This window comes from Mandrillus leucophaeus, unplaced genomic scaffold (assembly GCF_000951045.1).
Source record: "Mandrillus leucophaeus isolate KB7577 unplaced genomic scaffold, Mleu.le_1.0 Scaffold491, whole genome shotgun sequence".
Lineage (NCBI taxonomy): Eukaryota > Metazoa > Chordata > Mammalia > Primates > Cercopithecidae > Mandrillus > Mandrillus leucophaeus.
This window is the reverse complement of record NW_012105265.1, coordinates 1,430,652-1,457,527: the sequence shown is the minus strand read 5'-3', so window position 1 is coordinate 1,457,527 and position 26,876 is coordinate 1,430,652. Positions and strand designations below refer to the sequence as shown.

Genomic DNA, 26,876 nt, shown 5'->3' with positions numbered 1-26,876 from the left:
AGACAAAAATCAAACTAAAAATAGACTGAAGACTTAAACATAAGACTTGAAACCATAGAGCTACTAGAAGAAAACATAGGTGAAAAGCTTCATGACATTGCTTTTAGCAATAATTTCACGGATATGACCCCAAAAGCATAGCCAACAAAGTCAAAAGTAGGTAAATGGGATAATATCAAACTAAAAAGCTTCTGCAAAAGAAATAATCCCAGAGTGAAGAGACAACCTAGGGAATGGGGGAAAATACTTACAAACCAAACCTCTGATAAGGGGTTAATATCCAAAATATATAAAGGAACTCAGACAACTCAATAGCAAGAAAACAAATAACCCACTTACCAAGTGGGCAAAGGACACGAATAGAAATTTCTCAAAACATACCAATGGCCAACAAGTATATGAAAAAATGCTCAGTGTCGCTAATTATCAGGGAAATGCAAATTAAAACCAAAATGAAGTATCACTTGACACCTGTTAGAATGGCTATAATAAAAAAAAAAAGAGAGATAAGTGTTGTTGAGGATGTGGATGAAAGGGAACCATTGTACACTGTTGGTGGGAATATAAATTAGTACAGCCATGATGGAAAACAGTATGGAGGTTTCTCAAAAAATTAAGCATAGAACTACCATATGATCTCGCCATCCCACTCTATATATCCACAGGGAATAAAATCAGTATGTCAAAGAGATATCTGCATTCCCGTATTCATTGCCACATTAATCACAATAGACAAGATATGGAATCAACCTTAGTGTCCATCAACAGATGAAGGAAAATAGACTATATATACACAATTGAATACTATTCAACCTTTAACAGGAAGGAAATCCTGTCATTTAAAAAACAATTTTTTAAAATTTTACTTTAAGTTACAGGATACATGTGCAGAATGTGCTGATTTGTTACGTAGTATACATGTGCCACTGTGGTTTGCTGCACCTATCAACCTGTCATCTAGGTTTTAAGCCCCACGTTCATTAGGTATTTGTCCTAATGCTCTCCCTCCCCTGGTGCCCCAGCCCTCAACAGGCTCTGGTTTATGTTGTTCCCCTCCCTGTGTCCATGTGTTCTCATTGTTCAGCTCCCACTTATGACTGAGAACATGCGGTATTTGGTTTTCTTTTCCTGTGTGTGTTTGCTGAGAATGATGGCTTCCAGCTTCATCCATGTCCCTACAGAGAACATGAATTTATTCTTTTTTATGACTGCATAGTATTCCATGGTGTATATGTGCCACAGTTTCTTGACCCATTGATGGTCATTTGGGTTGGTTCCAAGTCTTTGCTATTGTGAATAGTGTTGCAATGAACATACATGTGCATATGTCTTTATAGTAGAATGATTTATAATTATTTGGGTATATACCCAGTAATGGGATTGCTGGGTCAAATGGTATTTCTGGTTCTAGGTCCTTGAGGAATTGCCACATTGTCTTCCACAATGATTGAACTAATTTACATTCCCATCAACAGCGTAAAAGCATTCCTGTTTCTCCACAGCCTCGCCAGCATCTATTGTTTCCTGATGTTTTAATAATCGCCATTCTGACTGGTGTGAAATGGTATATCATTGTGGTGATTTGCATTTCTATAATGATCAGTGATGATGAACTTTTTCTCATATGTTTGTTGACCACATAAATGTCTTCTTTGAGAAGGGTCTGTTCATATACTTTGCCCACATTTTGATGGGGTTGTTTGGTTTTTTCCTTGTAAATTTGTTTACGTTTCTTGTAGATTCTGGTAGACCTTTGTCAGACGGGTAGATTGCAAAAATTTTCTCCCTTTCTGTAGGTTGCCTGTTCACTCTGATGCTAGTTTCTTTTGCTGTGCAGAAGCTCTTTAGTTTAATTAGATCCCATTTGTCTATTTTGGCTTTTGTTGCCATTGCTTTTGGTGTTTTAGTCATGAAGTCTTTGTCTATGCCTGTGTCCTGAATGGTATTGCCTAGGTTTTCTTCTAGTGTTTTTATGGTTTGGGGTGTTACATTTAAGTATTTAATCCCTCTTGAGTTAATTTTTGTGTAAGGTGTAAGGAAGGGGTCCAGTTTCAGATTTCTACATATGGCTAGCCAGTTTTCCCAGCACCATTTATTAAATAGAGAATCCTTTCCCCATTTCTTGTTTTTGTCAGGTTTGTCAAAGATCAGATGGTTGTAGATTTGTGATGTTATTTCTGAGGTCTCTGTTCTGTTCCATTGGTCTATATATCTGTTTTGCTACCAGTACCATGCTGTTTTGGTTACTGTAGCCTTATAGTATAGTTTGAAGTCAGGTAGCATGATGCCTCCAGCTTTGTTCTTTTTGCTTAGGATTGTCTTGGTTATACAGGCTCTTTTTTGGTTCCTTATAAAATTTAAAGTAGTTTTTTTGTAGTTCTGTGAAGAAAGTCAATGGTAGCTTGATCGGAATAACATTGAATCTATACATTACTTAGGGCAGTATTGCTGTTTTCATGATAATGATTCTTCCTAGCCGTAAGCATGGAATGTTTTTCCATTGTTTGTGTCCTCTCTTATTTCCTTGAATAGTGGTTTGTAGTTCTCCTTGAAGAGATCCTTCACATCCCTTGTAAGTTGTATTCCTAGGTATTTTATTCTCTTTGTAGCAATTGTGAATGGAAGTTCATTCATGATTTGGCTCTCTATTTGACTTTTGTTGGTGTATAAGAATGCTTGTGATGTTTGCACATTGATTTTGTATCCTGAGACTTTGCTGAAGTTACTTATCAGCTTAAGGATTTTTTGGGCTGAGACAGTGGAGTTTTCTAAATATAGAGTCATGTCATCTGCAAACAGAGACAATTTGACTTCCTGTCTTCCTATTTAAATACTCTTTATTTCTTTCTCTTGCCTGATTGCCCTGGCCAGAATGTCCAATAACATGTTGGATAGGAGTGGTGAGAGAGGGCGTCCTTGTCTTGTGCCAATTTTCAAAGGGTATGCCTCCAGCTTTTGCCCATTCAATGAGATATTGGCTATGGGTTTGTCATAAATCATTCTTATTATTTTGAAATATGTTCCATCAATACCTAGTTTATTGGGAGTTTTTAACATGAGGAGATGTTGAATTTTATCGAAGGCCTTTTCTGCATCTATTGAGATAATCGTGTGGCTTTTGTCATTGGTTCTGTTTATGTGATGGATTACGTTTATTGATTTGCGTTTATTGAACCAGCTTTGCATAACAGTGATGAAGCCGACTTGATCGTGGTGGATAAGATTTTTGATGTGCTGCTGGATTCAGTTTGCCAGGATTTTATTGAGGATTTTCGCATCAATGTTCATTAGGGAAATCCTGTCATTTTGACAACATAGATGAACCTGGAGGACATTATGTTAAGTGAAATGAGTGAGGCAGAGAAAGACAAATACTGTATAATCTCACTTATACAGTCAGCCCTTAGTATCTGTGGGTTCTGCATTCAAGGATAAAAAATATTTGGAAAAAATCATACAACAATAAAAAAAGCACAACATAAAAAATAAAGTATAACTATTTAGCATTTACATTGTACTGGGTATTAGAGTAATCTAGAGATAATTTAACATGTACAGAAGAATATGTATAGGATATATGTAGACACTATGCCATTTTGTATCAGGGACTTGAGCATCTGTGGATTTTGGTATCTGTGAGGGTATTGGAGTCAATCCCTGTGGATACTGGGGGATGCTTGTATTTTTGATCCCAGGTTGGTTGAATCCAACCATGTGGAACCCACAGATAAGGAGGCTCGATTGTATGGAATCTAAAAACATTGAACCTATAGAAGCAGCATAGAATGGTGGTCATCGGCAGGCAGTAGGGAGGATTTGGGAGATGTGTATCTAAAATAACAAAAGTTCAGCTAGATATTAAGAATACATTCAAGAGATCTATTGTACAATGTGGTAATGTGGTGACTGTAGTTATTATTAATAACAATGTTTTGTATATTTGAAAGTTGCTGAGAGAGTAGATTTTAAGTGTTCTCACCACACACAGAAAAGATAAATATTTGAGGCAATGGATATGTTAATTAGCTTGATTTAGTCATTCCACAATATATAAATGTATCAAGACATCATGTTGTATACCATCTGTCTCTTATACACATCTAGATGTGTATAAGAGACAGCTCTAGAATTGTTGGTCATCATTTTGATAACTTGGTCATTGATATTCAGTTTAAAATTAGAATGAAATGAAGATAATTTGAAGATATATGATCCATGAATCATTGATAGGCTTTTTCATTAATCAGTGTTTTTTAAAGAAAGACTGGTTCTACTTTTTGCAGCTGACTCTTACTGTATTTGTTAATCTGTTTCTATGTATTTAGATCACATTAGCTACTATGCTAAATAGCCACTCTGTATTTTAATAAAGTACTTAAATTTCTTAACGATCATAAAAAGAAAAATGTTAATTAAAAAGTATTACTGTTCAAATATTTGTATATTCAATATTTATCTTTAAATTTTCACTGTTGGGTAATCCAAATAAAATGTTGCCTTTTTCTTTTCTTTTCTTTCTTTCTTCCTTCTTTTCCTTCCTTTCCTTCTCTTTCTTTCTTTCTTCCTTTTTCTTCTTTTCTTTCCTTTCTTTCCTTCCTTCCTTTCTTTCTCTCTCTCTCTCTCTTTTCTTTTCTTTCTTTCTTCCTTCCTTTCTTCCTTTCTTTCTTGACATAAGATCTGACTTTGTTGTTCATACTGGAGGACAATGATGCGATCATAGCTCACTGCAGCCTTCAACTCCTGCGCTCAGGTGATCCTCCTGCCTCAGCCTCCCAAATCAATGGGACTGCAGGTGTGAGCCATACAGGCTAATTTTAAAAATATATATAAATATATATATTTTTTGGAGATGGGGTTTTGCTGTGTTGCCCAGGCTGGTCTAAAACTCCAGGGCTCAAGCTGTCCTCCTGCCTCAGCCTTCCACTTCTTGGGATTACTCCCAGGCATGAGCCATTATGCCCTGCTCAAAATGTTGCTTTCTTATGTTTGGTGATCTCACATTACTAGACATGGCACCAAGCTGTGATTTACCTGCATGGATGGACAATGTCACTCCCCTCTGCCGGAATCATTTGTGTTCAAACAGTATCTTTTATTACAGGGCTTTCCCCCCAGAACTTTCTGGACATTCTTATTTCTGGTGGATCAGTGTCCTTTTGTGGGGAGCTAATGGGTAATACATAATCTGAAGCTACAGCAAATATTATAGCTCCTGCTCTTGCTGTGACTCCCGGTGGTTCCTCCAGAGCAGGAAGGAGGAAAGAAAGGAGTGGCAAATGTGGGAGAGATAGTGCCTTAGAATCCAATACATGATTTGGTAATTGGCCAAAATTATAACAATTGTTATTACTTACTGTGCTTTCTAATCCTTTTGACAATACAAGCAAAGTATTATTCTTCCTATTTGACACATGAAAAAACTGACATTCAGAGAAATTGTGTTCCATTCAAGGTGAGCACGGGTACTATGAAAACAGATGGAGAAGGTGAATTTAACTTTGGATATGGTCAATTTAAGAGAGAAACATATTTTTAGAAACAAACTTGGCCAGGTCCAGTCGCTCATGCCTGTAATCCCAGCACTTTGGGAAGCCTAGACAGGAGGATCTCTTGAGTTCAAGAGTTCGGGACCAGCCTTGGCAAAATAGCAAGACCCTGTCTTTACCAAAAAACATTAAAAATTAGTCAGATGTGGTGGTGTGTGCCTGTAGTCTGAGCTACTCGGGAGGCTGAGGCAGGCAGGATGATGGCTCTGATCGCACCACTGCACTCCAGCCAGAATGATAGAGCAAGACCCCGTCTCAAAAAAAACAAAACAAGAAACACCAAACTTAAAACAGTAGTTTAGTTTGGAGAAGCAGGTTTGGAGCTTGGGACAGAGGATAGCACTACAGAGATAGGTTTGGAAAATCCTATACACAGAGGTGATAATTAAAATATTGGAGATTGTTTCTATCCATCTGACAAAGGGCTAATATACAGAATCTACAAGGAACTTAAACAAATTTACAAGAAAAAAAAAAAACTCCATCAAAAAGTGGGTCCAGGATATGAACAGTTACTTCTCAAAAGAAGACATTTATGCAGCCAACAAACATGAAAAAAAGCTCATTGTCACTGCTCATTAGAGAAATGCAAATCAAAACCACAATGAGATACCATCTGATGCCAGTTGGAATGGCAATCATTAAAAAGTCAGGAAACAACAGATGCTGGAGAGGATGTGGAGAAATAGGAACGCTTTTACACTGTTGATGGGAGTGTAAATTAGTTCAACCATTGTGGAAGACAGTGTGGCGATTCCTCAAGGATCTGGAACTAGAAACACCATTTGACCCAGCAATCCCATTACTGAGTATATACCCAAAGGATTATGAATCATTCTAAATGACACATGCACACGTATGTTTATTGCAGCACTATTCACAAAAGCAAAGACTTGGAACCAACCCAAATGCCCATTAATGATAGACTGGATAAAGAAAATATGGCACATATACCCCCATGGCATTCTATGCAGCCACAAAAAAGGATGAGTTCATGTCCTTTGCAGTGACATGGATGAAGCTGGAAGCCATCATTCTCAGCAAACTAACACAGGAACAGAAAACCAAACACAGCATGTTCTCAGTCATAAGTGTGAGTTGAACAATGAGAACACATGGACACAGGGAGGGGAACATCACACACTGGGACCTGTCGGTGGGTGAGGCAGTAGGGGAGGGATAGCATTAGGAGAAATACCTAATGTAGATGAGGGGTTGATGAGTGCAGCAAACCACCATGGCACGTGTATACATACCTATGTAACAAACCTGAAAATTCTGCACATGTATCCCAGAACTTAAAGTATAATAAATAAATAATAAAAAAGAATGATACAATGAACTTTGGGGACTTGTGGGAAAGGGTGGGAGAAGGGTGAGCGATAAAAGACTACAAATTAGGTACAGTGTATACTGCTTGGGTGATGGGTGCACCAGAATCTCACAAATTACCACTAAAGAACTTACTCATGTAACCAAACACCACCCGTTCCCAAAAAACCTATGAAAATTAAAAAAAAAAAAAATTAGAGATTGCTGATCATATATTATGGAGTCATCATGGCAGTAGACTTAATTAGTTGTTCACCCATGCATTGCTCCCTGACACCCTTTTTGGAGCATAGATTCTTATGGCCTGAGAACCATTAATTTTGTTCAAAGGAGATTGCAGAACATGAATATATGAGGTAGCGTTATAGATAGGTTTTCTCAGCCTGATCCTACTTCATCACCCTGTGGGTAACAATGAGCTGCCACAGCAGATTCTAATAGTAGTAGGATGGGCTCACACCCTTGGAAGATACTTCAGAATCTCCAGTTGAAACCCTAACCTCCAATTATTCTCAGTCCCTTCTAATACATTTTTTAGAATCACTATTTTAGATTTACAGAGGGAGAAAGTGGGGACTATCACTTTTGATTTTACTTGTAAAGAGGTAAGCTGCTTGTTTCTTAGGTACTAAAGAAAACTTAAAAGAACTGTATTATCCCCATTAATATGAGAAAGAAGACGTTACAAGGAGGTAACTCACTTAACTTAAAGAATGGGGTTTACTGAAAGGACATAGCCTTGACTGTTCTGAGGTCTGTTCTCTCCATAACAGGTTCTCACCATAACATGGTGCCCCTGCTTTATTCACTCTCTGCCTCTCACTTTCAAATTCCCCAAGCTTGGTGGACCAGCTTTATTGTTCAGCCTTTTACTGAGGTGGGGATTTCTTTCCTATGCTAACCATTGGTTTGGCTCTAGGCCCAAGGTTTTACAAGCCGCATGAAATTACCTGAGTCTGTTTTTTTTCAGGCAGTGGGGCAGGACTGCCACTGGCAGGCAATTTTGAGGTTCCACAGCCTATCCAAGAAGATTTTACAAATATTATCCTTTTCCAAGGTACAATTTGCCATCATGGGCACTGAATCATGCGGTAGAGTTGAGAGTCACTAGTGGGGGGAGAAAGGTATGGGGTTATGTGTTTGAAGAATATGTGATAAGAATCACCAGCAGGATTGTTTGTTTGAAACTACAGGAATATTCCAATTTCCCGTATCCCTTATGATATACTTTGGGTGATAAGCCACACTTCCACAGGGAGATACTGCTACTGAAGGGAGCATGCTATAAGGCTTATTGTGTTAGGGTAGGAAAAGCAGTTGAGAAGCACTGATGTAGGACGTGTCATTCAATTTGAATATGTTAGGAGATGTTTCTAAATTACATTCATCCTCACGGTCAATAACTTACTTTCTGTGAGTAACTTTAATAGGTCTACTCTCTCAAGGTGCTTAGTAGCTACAATATTTGGCAGTTTTGGAATGGGGAAAGAATTAAATGGACAGAGCAACTGAATGTGTACAAGCTTTCTCTTTTCATGACAGATGCATTATATGTTTTCATGAAAATAAAGAAAATACTCATTTTTGTAAATGCCATCAATCTTTAAAAGTCGAAAATCTGCTTGGCAAGACAAGTGGTACAACTATAACCACAGAATTGTGGTTATTGTTACATTGTATTGTTTACTGTAAACCTGGTTCAATATTGGTAAATATAGTGTAGCAGAAACTGAACTGTTGTGAGCTATCTGGGCATTGGGCCAAGATATCATTAAAAATACTGCCTCAGACTAATTTGGGTTTATGAATAATATTTTGTTAACAGCTCAACTGAAATTGAGCCACATGGTGTAGCTTGAAAATTCTGAATCCACAAGATAATGAGAGTAATTTGTGTATACAACGCATTCAATATTCTATATTTGAGTGATAAATTTATACATAATTTTGTTAACCTTTAAACTGTAAGCTCCCATATGCTTAATATGATCTGATATCTTTAAAGTTTACATAATGCTGTAGTTTGCTGTGAATCTGAATGCCTTGTAAACTAAAGTATTATTGGTTTAACAATCAAATCTAAAGAATAAGGAGAAGTTGCTGAGCAAATATTAAAATGGATATTCAACACAGTTTTGGCATATGTTTCTACAAACAGCTAGAGTTTACATTAACATTCACCAAAAAGATTGAAGGACATAAAGTGTTGGGAAAGTTCACTAACTTAATTCATTTCTTTTACTAATGAAAGGTTATTATGCCTTCAAATGGAATTTAGAGATTATTAATAGTAGATATAGCAGTGGGAATGAGCTTATGATAAGTGAGATGATTCAAGAAAAAAATCTCTATATATTTCTTGCCAAGAAAAAATACATTTGTCTTTTTCTTCATGTGCTACTTTTAATTACTTTAAGTTCTTTCTGAACATAAATGTATTATTAATAATTCCTATTGAAATAGCATAGGAAGGGTTTATTTTTGGTCACTGTTAGTGTGTAAGATATTTCAGCAATGGAAAGATGTGCATTATTTAAAGAATGAATTTTAATATTCTTCTTCTCAATAAATATTTTATTTGTTTTCCAGGTTAGCACTCTACGTATATGAATATCTGCTCCATGTAGGAGCTCAGAAATCAGCTCAAACATTTTTATCAGAGGTATGTTTTATAGATTTTCTGTATTGCATTTTGATCTTATATAAATGAATGGAAAACATACTATAACGATTATTTGAAGAAAGTTTGTTATGTATTATATAGTGAATTCTTAGTTATCAGTATACATAGTATAGTTTTTATAGATTATGTATAAGCATTTTTATCCTCATGCCACTTCTGTGCCACTCAATTTTCTAGTCACCTTTCCAGCCGTTTTCTCCTTTTAGAAATGGAAAGTAATATTAGTATGGCAACAATAATCAAGAAAGCAAATTTTAAAAATTTGCTCTAAAAAATTTGTGAGTTATAAGCCCTCCACCATATCTCTCATTCTAACAATATAGTAATTTTGGAAAATGTGGATTTTGTTTTTATTTTGTATGGATGACCGCTGATTGATTTTAGTTAGAAAACATTTTGATAACCTTATTTCAAGTTCTTCCCTTTCTCTTCTCCACCTTCACTTTCTTTCTTTTTTTTTAAATTTCAACTTTTATTTTAGATAAGGAGGTACATGTGCAGGTTTGTTACATGGGCATGTTACGTGATGCCGAGGTTTAGGGTATAGATACTGTCACCAGGTAGTAAGCATAGCAGCCAATAGGTTGTTTTTCCATTCATGCTCCCCTCCCTCCCTCTCACCTCTAGTAGTCCGTAGTGTCTAGTGTTCCCCTGTTTATGTCCATGTGTGCTCAGTGTTTAGCTCCCACTTATAAGTGAGAATGTGCAGTATTTGGTTTTCTGTTCCTGTGTTAATTTGTTTAGTATTATGGCCTCCAGCTTGATCCATCTTGCCTAAAAGATATGATTTCATTCTTTTTTAGGCTGTGTATTATTCCATGGTGTATATGTACCCCATCTTCATCTAATCCACCACTGATAGGCACCTAGGTTGACTGGAATTTGACCTTTCTTACAGTGATCCTTATTTGTCTCCTATGTGTATGAGGATGATGAGGATTTTATTGAGCTCTGTTATGTGCCAGGCATACAATGTGCCAAGGTATTTTACATATATTATCTCTAATTCTTATAAGAAATTTGCAAAGCAGGTAATATTATTTCTGTTTTACTGATGAGGACAGCAAGGCTCAGAGTGTTTTTATAACTGGCTAATGGTCACAAAGCTTAGTGAGTTATGGAACTAGAATTCAGACTTAGGACTATGTTAATCCCAATGCTTTTGGTTTTTCCTCTATATCTGTGCTGTCCAATATGGTAAACACTAGCCATATATAGATTTTTGAGCACTTGAAATGTGATCCAATTAAGAAGTGCTGTATGTGTGAAGTACAGTATTTTAAAGACAGTGTGAACAAAAGAATATAAAATATCATTAATAGTTTTAAAATTTTGGTCATACATTGAAGTGATAGTATTTTGCCTATATTAGGTAAAATAAAACATATTACTAAAATTAATTTTAACTTTTCTTTAAATATGGCTATTAAAAGTTTTAAATTGGATAACACATTATATGCTTGTATCAAAATACCTTATGTACCCCATAAATATATATACTGCTATGTACCCATGAAAATTAGAAATTAAAAAATTTTTAGCTGGGCGTGGTGGCTCATGCCTCCCAGCACTTTGGGAGGCCAAGACGGGTGGATCACAAGGTCAGGAGATCGACACCATCCTGGCTAACACGGTGAAACCCCGTCTCCATTAAAAATACAAAAAGTTAGCCAGGCGTGGTAGCGGGCGCCTGTAGTCCCAGCTACTTGGGAGGCTGAGGCAGGAGAATGGTGGGAACCCGGGAGACGGAGCTTGCAGTGAGCCGAGATAGCGCCACTGCACTCCAGCCTGGGCGACAGAGCAAGACTGCGTCTCAAAAAAAAAAAAAAAAAATTTAAATTATACATATCGTTCTTATTTGTGGCCCACGTTTCTATTTATGTTGGACGGTGCTGCTTGAAATCATACTACCTCTGGTGAGCTCGCCAGTTTGGTCCCCAGCACATCGAGAGCACAACAGACAACTCATTGCCAGTAGTTCCCTGCCTGAGGTATAGCCTTCTTGAGATCCAGCTGCTACTCGAAGTAAACAAATGCACACAACCCCTACTCTTATTTTTAATTAACTAGTATATGTGAACTGGTAGGGCTTATTTGCAGATAAGGAATTTTAGAGGTTTGGTCAGAACATGTAAGAACTCAGTTGTTTTACTATAGAAGGAATATATGCAGTATAATAAAAATTTGATTTCAAAAGTTTATTCAAATCAAAACAAACATTTGGTGTATCTATGTTTCATTAAATCATTAATTAGAAGACTAAGGGCTATGACCTTTCTAACTTGTAAACACTGGTATTATAGAAGAAGTGATTGAGATTGCAAGAAGGATGTCTTTTTGTATTCTTAACCACTGTCAACTTAACAGTGTTTTAAAAGAACCTATAGTGTACTCTGGAAATTTAAAATTTTTGTTTTCATGCAGTAGAAACTTAATGAAAAGATTCCTCAATGATCTCCTTCCCTTGTATCAAGGACCATTTTGAACTAGCCCAATTCACTTAATCCTCGAGGGTTCCCAAAACTATATTTTCTTACCAACATTGTAAGATATTAGATACAGTGATTATTAAACCTCATCGAAAAAGAAAAATGTTGCTAACTTATTCAAGGAAGTTCAAGTATTTAGATTCAAATGGATTATGTGAATTGAGCAAATCACTAGATACTAGACTCCTAGGGTTTGAGCTCAGTGAAAAATGTATATACAGAATTTCTAGGACTGTTTGGTGGAAATAAAATTAGAATTTCAGAAGAGATTCACACATATTGACAAGTATTTATCGTTATTTCATTTTCTCTGGCTGCAGTTTGAATCCAAAAACTGAGGATTTCTCTTAATTATTAGTCTAACTCACTTTCACAAGATGCGTCAAACTGAAAACAAACTATTATCACCAGGAAGACACATTATTTCTTGACTTTGGAGATGAGTGTATGTGATTTTCAGAACTATTCTTCCCTATCTAGGTTGCCAAACTCTGAATGGTGCTGTAAAAATACATTGTCAACACCTAAATAACCAATGTAGGGGAATAGCTAAATTAATTGAGCTGTTAAGTTTTCTATAATGTAAAATAATAAGTTAGATCTATTTGGACTTACGTAGATAGACTTCTAAAACATTGTCTAGTAAAAGAAGAAAGCCGAAGTATGCCATGTATCTGGAAACCCTAGAACATAAAGTAATACTATATATTTTTGTGGGTACATATTTACGAATGTTTAGTAAACATTCTGAAAGAATATACATGTCAGACTAGTTGTTTCTGGGAGTGGGGATATTAAAGGGTTCAAAGGGATTTTATCCTTAGTTATATAATTCTTTTAAACAAGGAATACATATATTATTTGTGCAGTTATTTAAAAATAAAAATAAAGAAGAGAAAATCCTTTCTCTTAAATTATCTGAGCTTAAAAGATGGAAGCCTGGAGATAGATTTGTGATAAGCCATTGCTGAGTACATCCTAAGGGTTCTTGATAATTTCAGTTGGTTAAATTACAATAGTTCGCTATTTCCTCCCTCACATTTTACGTTCCACAGTATCCAGCTGCTTGGGTTTCCCTGTATACCTTAGGGCTTCTGTCATCTGGGCTTTACTCAGTGGCATATTCCCTCTACCTAAACTCTCCTCCCCTCTCCACCTTAGAAATAGCTTTTCCTAGAAAGGTTTTCCTGGGGTTTCAACTAAGGTGATATTACAATCCACAGGCAACTGTACATGAAGACCTTTGCATCCATGCCAGAAAGTTGGACTTTATCTTTGGCAAAAGGGAGCCTTCGAAGGTTTTCAAGTTAAAAAAATATGTATATATATATAAAAATATGTGACATCATTAGGTTTGTACTGTGGTGTCTTGGTTCCCTTTCCCCCTAACCATGGATGGTGAAAAAGGAGAATAGAATATTTTAGAGCTCTGTACCCTGTTGAGGGTTGCTTCCTCTCTGATTTTCTCTTGGATCAGGTGGAAAATTTAAGGCTGCTTATTTGAATGACTTCTTAACTAGTCTGAGTAGTAAAAAAACAATCTTACCTAAACCCTCCCTAGTCTACCCCCAGGTTTTTACCTAAATCAAAATAGTCCCATTGGAACGTAAAATAGGGAGGCCTACTTATTTGAGTTGATTATTATAATAAAAAGGAAATGATTGAAATGGCACCAATTGTTATCAGTTATTATAACGTTATCCAATGTTCTCACCCTGGTTCAAGGCAAAGTAGACTACTTCTTCCAAATTTGACGTTCTCCCTCTGAATGGATGAGGCTAAGAATGACCGTGATGTTAATGAGTTCTTCTGAATCAGGTTTTACTGTGCTGGGTCACTTCTTTCATTAGTATGGGCTTGTTCTTTTGGGTGAAGTTGCGAGAAGGCCAACTAGAACTCCAGGCATTATCTGAACAAGCAAGATGTGTATCTCAGCTGCCCAATCTTGATTTTCTAAAAATGCCCTTGTCCTGGGCTATCAGAAATTGGACTGCTCTTGATAGCTTTTGTTTTCAGTCAGAAGAGTGGGGCACATTATTATTAACTCAGTCATTTTTTTTCTTAATTGAAAGAAAAAATGGACTAACAATAGAAATAACAACATTTCTCTAACTAGGTTGTGCCAGCTAGCTCAGTGTTACCTCTGATTCATGATAGATTTTTAAACCACTACCTGAGTCTAAAATGTAGTTTATGTGACTTTTCATTTTTTTTTACTCCCAAGGGGGAAAAACTGAATATTATTTAGAAATATTCTCAATACAAAGCCCTTCCTCTGCTCTATCTTCGTTATTCTTCAACATTTAATAATTACAAACAGAATGCTAAGGAATCTTCTTTCCAATTCTACATTAACTTTTGTTACTTTAGGTTCATTAGAAGCTATCCTTTTTCTGGTAATATCATTTTGTTATACAAAGATAATGGCTGCTCTTCCTTGAAGTTTTGCATGGTATTCATGTCTCAGAATAAGGCTCAATCTCCTTAACAAATGAAATTAAGAATTAGAGTTTTGTAACAATTCTAGATATTTTCCCTTTCTTAAAATTTTTGCATTATTACTAGCCCTTATTTGTCCTAAGTTAGCCAACAAGTTAGCCTGAAATATAAGTTTAAACACATCTAAGGGATTCCTTTTTCAGATTTTATTAGGATTGCTAAATTATTGAGCATCATAGACTCCAAAACTGTTCTGTTTGTCTTTTATGTATAGGAAGAGAGAAAAGATTAATTAGTATTTCCTAACCGGTCACTTGAACTTTAATTTTGAGGCAATATAGTATAGGAGGTAAAAGCAATTGCTTTGGTCCAGACATCCTGGGTTTAAATTATGTTCTACATCTTATTTACTTTCTCAGTTCCCTAGTTATAAGATAATGGTAATTGTGACAATACTTTAGTTATGCTGTGGTTCAAATGAGTTGGTATATGTAAATTGCTTATAATAGTGCCTGACATGTAGTAAATGCTCAAAAGTGTCATTTTAAAAAATCTTGACCAACTTTTTTCTATCTTGTACAGTTTCTTATTTAAAAAGAATAGAGGCATAACTATATGCCTGATGTGTATATGTGTGTTCCAAGTGTCTGTCACTTGGATGGCCTATAATCCTACTGTTTGGTGTTACTCTTTCTATAAAAATGGCTCCAGCTCTAATTCCTAATATTGTAGGTTGTCGTGAGTCTTCCCCAGTATCTGTGAGACTTTATTGGGTGCTTAGGGTTCTTGTGCTGTAGTTTCTTGCTCCTGTTGAGTGATTATAGCCCCACTCTGGTTCTCCCTCTTACGGTCTATCCCTTTTATATGCCTGAAGTTTTCTTTTTTTCTCATGGTTTCAGAGGTCCACTAATTCGTTGCTCTTTTGTATGAAAGATTCTCATGTAAGGTTGAGGGATAACCAAAAACATTAAGCATTGTATAGTATAGGCACCAACATTAACTTGAATACTAGACATAAGTTACCTTAAATTCTTTGGTCTCATTGCCACAGGGAATTTTTCACTAGCTGTTTTCCTCAGCATGCCTTTGCCTTCTATCTTGTTGACTTCTCATAACCTGTCTCATTTTTTCCTTTTCTGAATCCTTCCAGACCCCTGAGCTTCTTCGCAAGAGACCATTAGCAACTTCCTAAATTCTTGTTACATAGAAAGTGAACTATTTGTTTTCCTCTCTGCATTCTTCCTTTCGCACCATTCCTAGTGGCCTCTGTCTTTCTGTATCAAAAAATAAAAACAAAAATAGAAAGGATCCATTAAGGAGTTTTCCCAATAAGAGGTGGTCCTCTTTAGGAATACTTCTTTCATTCTTCTAAGATAAAGTAGCACTGTTCAGTAAAACTTTCTGTGATTATGGAAATGGTCTCTAATCTTTGCTGTCAAATAAGGTAGTCACTAATTATGTGTGACTATTGAGAACTTTAAACATGGCTAGTGCAACTGAGGAACATTCAGTTAACTTAATTTTAAACTGAAGTAGCCACATGTGACTACTGGGTATCATGTTGAATAGCACAGTTTTAGATTATGTGCTTCAGAGTATAGTCACCTTTTTTTTTTTTTTTCCTGTTAAACATCTATTGCCTTTAATTTTTTGAATTAAAATGTAAAAATTTGGGCTGGGCATGGTGGCTCACGCCTGTAATCCCAACACTTTGGAAGGCTGAGGTGGGCAAATTACCTGAGGTCAGGGGTTCGAGACCAGCCTGGCCAACATGGTGAAACCCCGTCTCTACTAAAAACACGAAAATTAGCTGGGTGTGGTGGTGGGCTCCTGGAATCCAGCTACTCAGGAGGCTGAGACAGGAGAATCGCTTGAGCCCAGGAAGTGGAGGTTGCAGTGAGCCCAGATCGTGCCATTGCATTCCAGCCTGGATGACGAGAAACTCTGTCTAAAAAAAAAAAAAGGAAAGGAAAAATTTTTACTTCAATTTCAGTATTTTTTACATGTAGTTTAGTGTATAGATATACTCATGCTTCTATACATGACAGATTTTAGAAAATTGGTGGGAACAGTAGGTTATATCTAAATTAGAAGTCTCAGGAATTTAGTCTAGAAACAAACTTACACATAGGTATACAGGTTATTTTCTTAACACAGGAATTGGTTTTATTGTTTTATAGTATTAAAAGTTATTATTTGGATATTTGTTTAAATTAAAAATTATGAAAGGATTTATGGGTACTGTGAAAAGTTTGGAGCCCATAACCTTCAAAGCTGCTGCTGCATTGTTGGAGATACTGTGGAAGTGGGTCTGGATCTGCTGAAGAGGTCCCACATTGACAAGACTAGAACCCCTAAAAAGGTACTGCTGACATCCAGAATTGTGCTACCCTGGCTTCACTTTTGGAGCCAGAGGCAGGAAGCTTCTCTTTTTCCTGTTTTTTGATCTCCTGCTAGTGTCTCATAATGGCAGAACTTAACAGGAAGCCAAATGGCAAGGAGGCTAGGAAATGTGATTTTCAGAGTCCCAGCCCCAAGTATAGAACGGAGTATAGAAGGGTGGGTGTAGGGCTGAGAGATAGTAGGTAAATGACCAGTATACCTTGCCAGAAGCAAGTAAGTATGAAAAATTAAGCAAATGTGTGTGTGTATACCTGTATACATTTAGGTATATATATCTTTTTTTTTCTTTTTTGTACAAATGTTAGCTTATACACCATTTTGTGCTTTAATTTTTGTTTCACTTGTTAGATTTTGGAAATTGTGTTATATTGGTTCATGAAATGTCCTAATTCTCTTTTTATGATTGTAGCATATTTCATTCTATGAAATGTGCCATGATATAGTTCACCAGCCCTGTACTGATGGACATTTAGGTGTTTCCAGTCTCTTTCAATTAAAACAGTGCTTCAATGAAAATTGTAATACATATGTAAAATTTTGCACATGTGACCATCAGATAGTATATATTTCATAATTAAACCGTAAGACATCTTTTTCCTATTGATAGACCTTTTGCTCATGATTCAATGTTTGGTTTTACATTTATGAAGAAATGCTGAAAATGTTAGATCATATGATAAAAACAGCGTATTCATAGACAAGGCCATCAAATGCAGAATATGGCATTAGGAATGGGCCTTGAGATTTACATGAAAGTTACAGGAGAATACAGCCCCTAGCTGGTCAAATGACAGAAGGAAGTGAGGTAGATAATTAAGCAGCAAAAAGCCTTAGGACTTGGCAGATACATATTGATGTTGGGATAATGGAAGAAGAAAACACAGAATAAAGAGAAAATGTTATTGGCAAAGATGCCACCCAAAAACCTAAATAGGCCTGAAGCCCATGAAACTCAGTACAACAGAAAATGCCTCTTCAGAAACAGCAGAAAATTTGTTTTTAACATGACTGCTGACATTTAGGAATATTTTCTGGCCATTCCTTAACATCACCCATCATTAATTCATATTTGCTAAAAAACAAAATTAAACTACATATAATTTAAAATGAAAGTCCTCCTTTTCCCTGTTACAGATAATAGTTGTAGGCTTGATGTGATTTTTAAAAATGGATACACACCTACAAGCACACATATGTATGTATACATACTTTTTTTTTCCAAGCAGAAAGGTTTTATGCTATATATAATGTTCTCCAACCTTCCAAATTTCCATCTTGAAAAACCAGTAGAGCATGATTCTCTTTCCAGGTAGCTGTATTTCATTCTTTTTAATGATAGCACACTGTTTCTAATTTTCATTTTTTTCTAACAATGCTACAGCGAATGTGGTTTAGTTTTCTACAGGTCAGGATTCTATTTCGACTCTTCTTGAGCACCATTTTATTTTTTCTATAAGCAAGTAGTATCTAGAATAGTGATCCATTTGGACTTAGCAATATTCACTGTGTAAACACAGACCGTCTCTTCTGTGGACCTACCTAAAACACAGCTTTGAGTGTGGTTCATTCAATAACTATAAAAGAGTGGATTTTATGTTAACTTCAGTATGATGGACCGAAGTTTTACCTGCTTCTGGCACAGACTTGCAATTTGAGGACAGGAGGATGAATACTATGTAGTAAAAAATATTGTGAGCATAAAATGATGATCTATGTGATGCTTTTTTAGTTTCTCTGAGGAATAATAAGATGTAAAACTATTTAAAACACAAATGTATTACCTCAGGCTTCTTCTCATAAAAGATCATATCAAATATAAGCCATATAGGTAGTTTCCTATAGTCCTTTATCTCCCAAGATAGCTGGAAATGGACTGTGGAAGTTGTGGAAGTGCGTGAGGGGAAGCTGCTTAGTAAGGATGAGGGGCAGTGGGTCTCATAGACTGTGAGTCTAATCCTACCTGCAGCACACCCTAGCATTGAAACCTAGTCATACCATTTTCACTCCTCCATAAGTCATGTCATGTTCTTCTTTTAACTGAGTATAGTAAAATCTGTTTGTTTCACAGCCATATTATGTAAAGTCAAGATGAACTGAGGTGAAATATAAGGACAGTACCTTGAAAAATTTGCTGGTCATATGATTATGATGGTTCTAGTGATTAGGAATATTAGTGTGTTTGGGTACATCGGTGAGGGTTTATTCTTATGTTCTTTCAAGAAGATACCAACTAGTGAAAAAGTGGTAAGAGAAAAGTGATAGAAGGATGAGACATAGGTTTTTGGCTAAATTATAATTTTAGCAGGACATCAGAGTTTTGTTTCTCATAAATCTCATTAAGTACTATTTCTTATTTTTTATGAACCAAGGTAATATAAAATGTTGAAGAACTGAAATTATCAGATAAATGGTGGCATAGATATACAAATTATTTGTGTTACCATTTAGGATAATTAAAATTAGGATCCGGCTTACATTTATATGATATGTTCTGGTTTATTGTTCATAGGTAGCTTTCTAACTTCAAGTTCATTAATTCTTGGAATTTTTCCTTTTAGTGCTTCAAAATGGCTATTACATTATTATCATTATTATTATTAACTTTTTTTTTTTTTTAAAGACAGAGTCTTACTCTGTCGCCCAGGCTGGAGTGCCATGGTGCTATCTCGGCTCACTGCAATCTCCGCCTCCCGGGTTCAAGTGATTCTTCTGCCTCCGCCTCCTGAGTAGCTGGGACTACAGGCACACACCACCATGCCTGGCTAATTTTTGTATTTTTAGTAGTTGCGGGGTTTCACCATGTTGGCCAGGCTGATCTCGAACTCCTGACCTCAAGTGATCCACCCACCTTAACCTCCCAAAGTGCTGGGATTACAGGTATGAGCTACCGTCCTGGCCACATTTCTAATCTTCAAAAAATTTCTCTCTATTTTTTGAGAACAAATTACTTGTTTTACTTCAAGGTTCCCATTTATTTATACTTTATGTACTTAAGAACTCTAAAAATCCAACCAATTTCAGTGATTTTAATGGCACTTAACTTTTTTCATCTTTTTATTAAAGAGGATTTTTGGTTGTTTCTATATTTAGGACCACTTTCCGAGTTCCTGTTTTAAAACTTCTTTAAAAAGTCCTTTTGGGATAAGAATTCCTAACTTCTTACACAGTAGATGATGGAAAGAATTCCTTGCATTTTTTTGAAATCTGTAATTACAGTTGTTCATTTCTTAGTAGTATTAAGGGCCTCTGGGCATATTTTACTGATTGGGGTCTTGTTACATAATTTTTATTATTTAAGCTAAAAAAAAAAACCAAGGCATATACTTATATACAGAGGTTTTTTTTTGAGGTCTTTCTGGATCTCCTTATTTAAGGTTGTAATTCCACTTCATTGTTTTCCTGCTATTTTTATCCCCCTTCTCTGCTTAGTTTTCCTTCACTGCATTTGTCACCTTCTCATATAAACACAATTTACTTTTTTATTTGTTTCTTTGTTCATGGTCTATCTTCCTTACTAAGGTGTAATCTCCCTGAAGGAAGGGATTTCTGTCTTTTGTGTTTACTGCTATCCAGTGCTTAGAAAAGGCACTGTATGAATACTTAACCAGACACTCATCCAAAAGTATTTAGTCAGAACTTTTACTTTTTTAGAGATGTTGATCTTGTTTTAAATTTTTATTATAGTAAACTCTAACTTAGCTGAAAAGGAAACAATTAGAAAGTTAATGTCAGCATCTTTTAGAAACTCTTATTTTATGAGAGACCCATGTGGTCTTCTGCCTACATCCTCAAATCAGGAATGTATTTAAAAACTCAACCCTTAAGATATAATTTGAAGTCAACATATTAAGCCTAATCTCTTGCAAATTTCTGGGTGAGTGGCGATAACTGATGTTCCTATTTAATAATGGTGGTTTTGATGTGTGTTAAGATCCTGAAATACCTTCTGATTCAATAAAAGAAACAGAAAGAAAGAAAAGAAAAACCTCAAAATTGAGTTATCTTCATTATGGGATTTTAATGGTGATCTGAATTTGGTATACATGATAACTCAGTGTAACAGGACACCAATTCTGAAATGACTTTAAATAGAAGCTTAATTTTCTGTTTAAATGATTCATTTTTACTTTTTCCATTTATACTAGGAGCATAGACAATTGTTCCTTAGTTGCAACTCTGATTGTTCCTTTTTCCTAGTTATATGTATGGTTTCCAGCAAGATGAAAACTATTCTGATTAGTAAGTTAAAATTGTTTGGCACAACCCTAAATACTTTGAATATTTTTATGTGGATCACTGGAATTTTGTGGGTGCTGGTGACAATGATGATGTAATGAAGTTTTACAGGAATACCCTCCTAGGTAAAAGAAAAAAAAAATTAGTACCTCACAGTTACCAGGCACTTCCTGCATGTCAGTTACTCTTTCTTCCCACTCCCCACGCCCCCACCCCTCACCGCCCCAAGACGGAATTTTGCTCTGTCAGGCTGGAATACAGTGGTGCAATCTTGGCTCACTGCAACCTCCGCCTCCCGAGTTCAAGTGATTCTCCCGCCTCAGCCTCCGGAGTAGCTGGGCCACTGAGCCCGGCCTGTCAGTTACTCTTTTAAGTGATTTTCATGTACTAACCAGTTTTTTCCTCACAACAACCTTGTGATATAGGTGACTATTACTAACCATATTTTATAGATGAGGAAACTGAGGCACAGAAGACTTAGGTAACTCTCCCAACTTCACACAGCTAGTATGTTAGAAAGTTAAAGTTTATGCCCATGTCCCATTCTGCTTAAAATGAAGATGTTTTTATTATTTTATGAGAGGGCATTTGAAGTGATGTATCAATCAGAATACAGCCACACCAATTAAAAGCATACTGAAAATTTCAACAGGGAATGTAATATATGGAAATAGCTAAACAGATTTAAAAGAAAGCAACAACAGCACACAGAAGTTACATAAAATCAATAATTGCAATGAGCAATCACTAGGGCTGAGGCACCAAAAGGAAGAGCTTGCGGTTATCAAAAAAATGGGAGGAGAAACCTCAGAGAGCTGAATCTTAGACCTCTAAGGAGAGGGAGGTGTGGGACTGCTGGTACTTGAAGAGCTGAAATTTACCTTTAACTTCTGAAGAGAGATATTGCCCAGCTGTGCTGATACTTCTGAGCGGCACAGAGAGACTGGTTCTGGTTGTGTGGGATAAAGCTAGAATGGAACCAGCTATTGTCACAGTTATTATCACTGGATGAACTGCAACTGGGGTCACCCTGACAGGAATAGTAAGCTAACAGGAAACAAATCCATTCTCCCCTCTTCTTACTTCCAGCCTCTCTCTAGAGCCTCTCTTAGTTTATGGGACCTAACAGGAAGCCATTTAATGAAGGACAAAGGTAGTGTATGGATCTCCAGTCTCAGCATCTGAAAGACCACAGAAAGATGAATTTGAAACTGAAAGACTGGAGTTTACAACTGGCACAGTATGAAACAAATTCAGGAAAATAATGGTGACTTCTCTCTGAGACTAATCCAGTCAACAACTCACTATGTAAAATGAGTACTTGGAAAACTTGGGTAAAAAATAATATGAAAATGATGAAAAATTCAAATATTACCATAGTATTTTAAATGGAAATATTATTGCTTTGTAATATGTGTGGAAAAAAGTATTATTAGGAAAGTAATATCTCTTTTATTCATTTTAGATAAGATGGGAAAAAAACATCACATTGGGGGAACCACCAGGATTCTTACATTCTTGGTGGTGGTAAGTATCTTTTATTCCATTTTTACTGGCTTGATGATGCGTTTCAATAGGCCTGTTTATGGTTTCATGCTTCCTTTTTATTTTTTCATTTTCTAAAATTTTCTGGAAGGTAGCACTTTTTAAAAGACCCTTAAAAACCAGCACTAATGTAATTTAACTTAAATATACTACTGTTGAGTTCAACTGGAATTGGAACCAGTGTGTGGAATCTCCAACTGTAAGTATGATTCTATAATGGCTTGGGATGCCATAACGAAATACCATAGAATAGGTGGCTTAAATAGCAGAATTTTATTTTTCACAATTCTGGAGGCTAGAAGTACAAGATAAGTACCAGCATGATCAGTTTCTGGTGAGGGCTGTCTTCCTGACTTGTAGACAGTCACCTTTTCGCTGTGTCCTTACATATTGGGGAGAGCAAGCTGTTTGTGTCTCTGCTTACAAGGGAACTAGTCCCATCATGAGGGTCCCACTTTCATGATCTCATCTAAACCTAAGGATTTCCCAAAGACCCCATCTCCAACTACCATCACATTGGTAATGCCCACCCCCTCAAATCAGGAATTTATTTAAAAACGCAACCCTTCATTTCAATATATGAATTTGGGAGAGGGCTGGATGTGGTAGCTCACCCCAGGTAGCCTGTAATCCTAGCACTTTGGGAGGACAAGGCGGGTGGATCACCTGAGGTCAGGAGTTCGAGACAAGCCTGACCAACATGGTGAAACCCCGTCTCTACTAAAAATACAAAAATTGGCCAGGCGTGGTGGCACATACCTATAATCCCAGCTACTTGGGAGGTTAAGGCAGGAGAATTTCTTGAACCTGGGAAGCAGAGGTTGCAGTGAGCCAAGACCAGGCCATTGTGCTCCAGTTTGGGCAATAAGAGCAAAACTTCATCTCAAAAAAATAAATAAATAAATAAATAAATTTAGGAGAGGATACAATTCGTTCATAGCAGATAATTTTCTCGTCTTGAAGTGGCCAATGAGGTTGGCACTTTTTCTTGACTCTCTGATTGTTGAACTAGTTTTAAGATTGCTTTCTACAAAGTGGGCTATCAAGTTGTCAATGTTAGACCACCACATAGGTAATTATAAGCGTTGGCATGCCATTATAGCTTCTTCAAACCCTCACTTCTCCTCTTGAAGGGATTGGGAATGGGAGATAATAATCTGATTGGCATCTTTTATGTAATAGGTTAATCTTGTAATAGGCCAATTTTGTTCCAAAATAACAGCTACTCATCAAACTCAAATCTCCCCAGAACAAGAGGGGAATAAATTACAAATAAGCAGTTAGTGAAATGAGTTTATCTTCATTTTCTTGCGCTGGAAAAGCATATTCATGAGAAACAGTGACCTGATACAGTGCTCAACAGATACTGAACTAATCAAATAGATTTTTTCTTTTTTTTTTTGCCTGGAAGAAGTAATGTTCATACCTTTATATTCCTTTGTATTTCTACCACATTGTGGTATCTTTTAAAGTTTCATTTATTCATAGGCTTTGAGCATATTTCTCCATGCAAACCTAGTAAAGTTTATTGCATTATCTCAATAAATACTTACTGAGTGTCTTGTATGGGCCAGATACTATGCTTGATACTATGGACACACCAGTGAATAAAACACACACACATCCCTATCCTCTTGCTGATAACAGTCTATGGGGAAAACAAATAATGAAGTAAGCAGTGAGAAAGAAGTATTTGAAGGGGATATGCAGAGTCCCATATAGGCACATGCCAAATACATTTCACCTGGAAGAACTGATAGCTAAGCCAAGGCATTAAGTAGATACAAGAGTTGGCCAGAAAGGCATGGAGAGAGAGAGAAGGGGGATCTTTTAGATCAACCATACCATGTGCGGTGACCTAGAGGTGAAAGGCAGAGAGAGTATAGCACATGGGAAGAAAAGAAAGAAATTCATTATGTTGGAAATTGGGGTGATAGAGTGATTAGGGAATGAGGCTGGATTTGTAAACTGTGAATTTGAATTTAATTATAAAGAGAATACAATGCAGTTATATTTTTAAGCAGGAGAGTAATACTGTTTGTTTATATCTTGTCAAAGAAAAGAGTAAAACTCTGTACAAAATTAGAAAAGATTTATTTTGAGCCAAATATAAGTGACCATGGCCCTTAACACAGCCTTCGGGAGGTCCTGAGAACATGTTCCCAAGGTGGTCAGGGTGCAGCTTGCTTTTATACATCTTAGGGAGACACAAGACTTCAATTAAATACATATAAGAAATACATTGGTTCAGTCTAGACAGACAAGACTGCTCAAAGCGGGGGCTTCCAGATTATAGATAGATTTTAAAATTTTCTGATTGGCAGTTGGTTGACTTTATCTAAAGACCTGGGATCAATAGAAAAGAACTGTCTGGATTAAGATAAGTGATTATGGAAAGCAAATTTCTTATTATGCAGATGAGGCCTGTAACAGGCTTCAGAGAGAATAGATTGTAAATGCTTCTTATCAGATTTAAGGACTGTGTTGATGTTAACACTGGAGAGTATAATGAGGCAAGTCCCACTCCCACTTCCTGTCATGGCCTGAAGCAGTCTTTCAGGTTAAATTTTAAGAGTGCCCTGGCCAAGGAGGAAGTCCATTCAGATGGTTGGGGGACCTTACAATTTTATTTTAGGTTTACAACCATAGCCATATCACTCTAGTTCTATAGAATAGATAATGGATGGAACAGGAATAAGTCCAGAAATAGAGGAGCACTTAGAAGGCTCTTGCGGTAAGGAGTAGAGAATGGTTACTTGAATTAGTGTATCATCAGTGGGGAGGAAGAGAAGCGGAAGGATTTGAGGGATATAAGCTTGAAGTAGAAGTGGTAGGATTTGGTGAAGAGTTCAGCTGTTTAGGTGTGCTGAAACTGAAATACATGCCATCCAAGTGGAGATGTTGAGCAGGCAGCTTGTTACATGGGTCTGATGTTTAAAGAAGAGAGAAATGAAGCTGGGTGCAGTGGTGCGTGTCTATAGTAACAACTACTCAGGAGGCTGAGGTGGGAGGATCACTTGAACCCAGGTGTTTGAACCCAGCCTGAGCAACATAGTGAGACCTCATCTCTAAAAAAAGAGAGAGAGAGAGAGAGAGAGAGTTGAGTGGTATTACCCATGAGTGGGGAGGAAAATGAGCCTTGTACAGAAACCTTGCAATATTAACATCCAAGGAATAAGGAGGAAGAAGAGGCTGTAAAGGAGAAAGAAAGTGGCCAGGCATGGTGGCTCATGCCTGTAATCCCAGCACTTTGGGAGGCTGAGGCGGGTGGATCACTTGAGGTCAGGAGTTCGAGACCAGCCTGGCCAACATGATGAAACCCTGTCTCCACTAAAAATGCAAAATAAGCCAGGCACTGGTGGCAGGCACCTGTAATCCCAGCTACTCAGGAGGCTGAGGCAGATGAATCACTTGAACTTGGGAGACAGAGGTTGCAGTGAGCCAAGATCATGCCACTGTACTCCAGCCTGGGTGACAGAGTAAGACTGTCTCAAAAACAAAAACAAAAAACAAAAAAACAAAACAAAGAGAGACACAGGCTCAGCTAAAAAGGTAGGAGGAAAATCAGGAGAGTGTAGCATAATAGAAAACAAGAATAAGTGAGGGTTTCGAGAAGGAAGAAGAAAGGTCAGTAGTGACAACGGTGACTGCAAGGTAAAGTAATCAGAACATATATGTCCTTTTAGGATTTGGGGAAAGGCCATCAATGACTTATAAAGCTGAGTAATGGGCTAGGAAGCAAGAATGTTTCAGATCGAGAAGTGACTTTGAAGGTAGGAAGTGGGAAATGGTATATAGTCAACTCTTTAAAATGGTTCATCTGTGATGAGAAATGATACCTGGAGGAATAGTATAGATTAGAGAGAGAAGTTTTTCATTTTAGATGGGAGAGACATTTGCATGTTTAGTGTTTAAGAGAAGGAGACAGTAGAGGGGCAGAGTCTGAAGATACAAGGGGAGAGGAGATGTTTAGTGGTTTAAAACTCCACACAAGGCCTGAGAGAAGGAGGTCCAAAGCACAAATGCTGGGAAGTGAGAGGGGAGAGGACTATCTGTACCCTTGTGGCAAGAGGAGATGCAGGGACGTTTGTAGGTTTGGTATCAAGAAGTTCATTTCTTCTATTCCTAATAAAATACTGTTCCTTATATGTCCCTGCCTCCTGCCAATCTGGAATGTTTGCATAGGGCTTTCCTTCTGAATTT

At 36.8% G+C, this 26,876-nt stretch overlaps 1 protein-coding gene across 1 annotated transcript in view; it reads left to right on the top strand.

Moving 5' to 3' along the window:
• The window catches only part of SSBP2 (single-stranded DNA binding protein 2), a 362,795-nt gene that overhangs the window by 101,296 nt on the left and 234,623 nt on the right, over positions 1–26,876 (top strand). The window contains exons 2-3 of the mRNA XM_011995571.1: positions 9,468–9,540; positions 22,594–22,655. Of these exons, the coding sequence (XP_011850961.1) occupies positions 9,468–9,540; positions 22,594–22,655 (135 nt within the window). The remainder of the gene's footprint in view (positions 1–9,467; positions 9,541–22,593; positions 22,656–26,876) is intronic.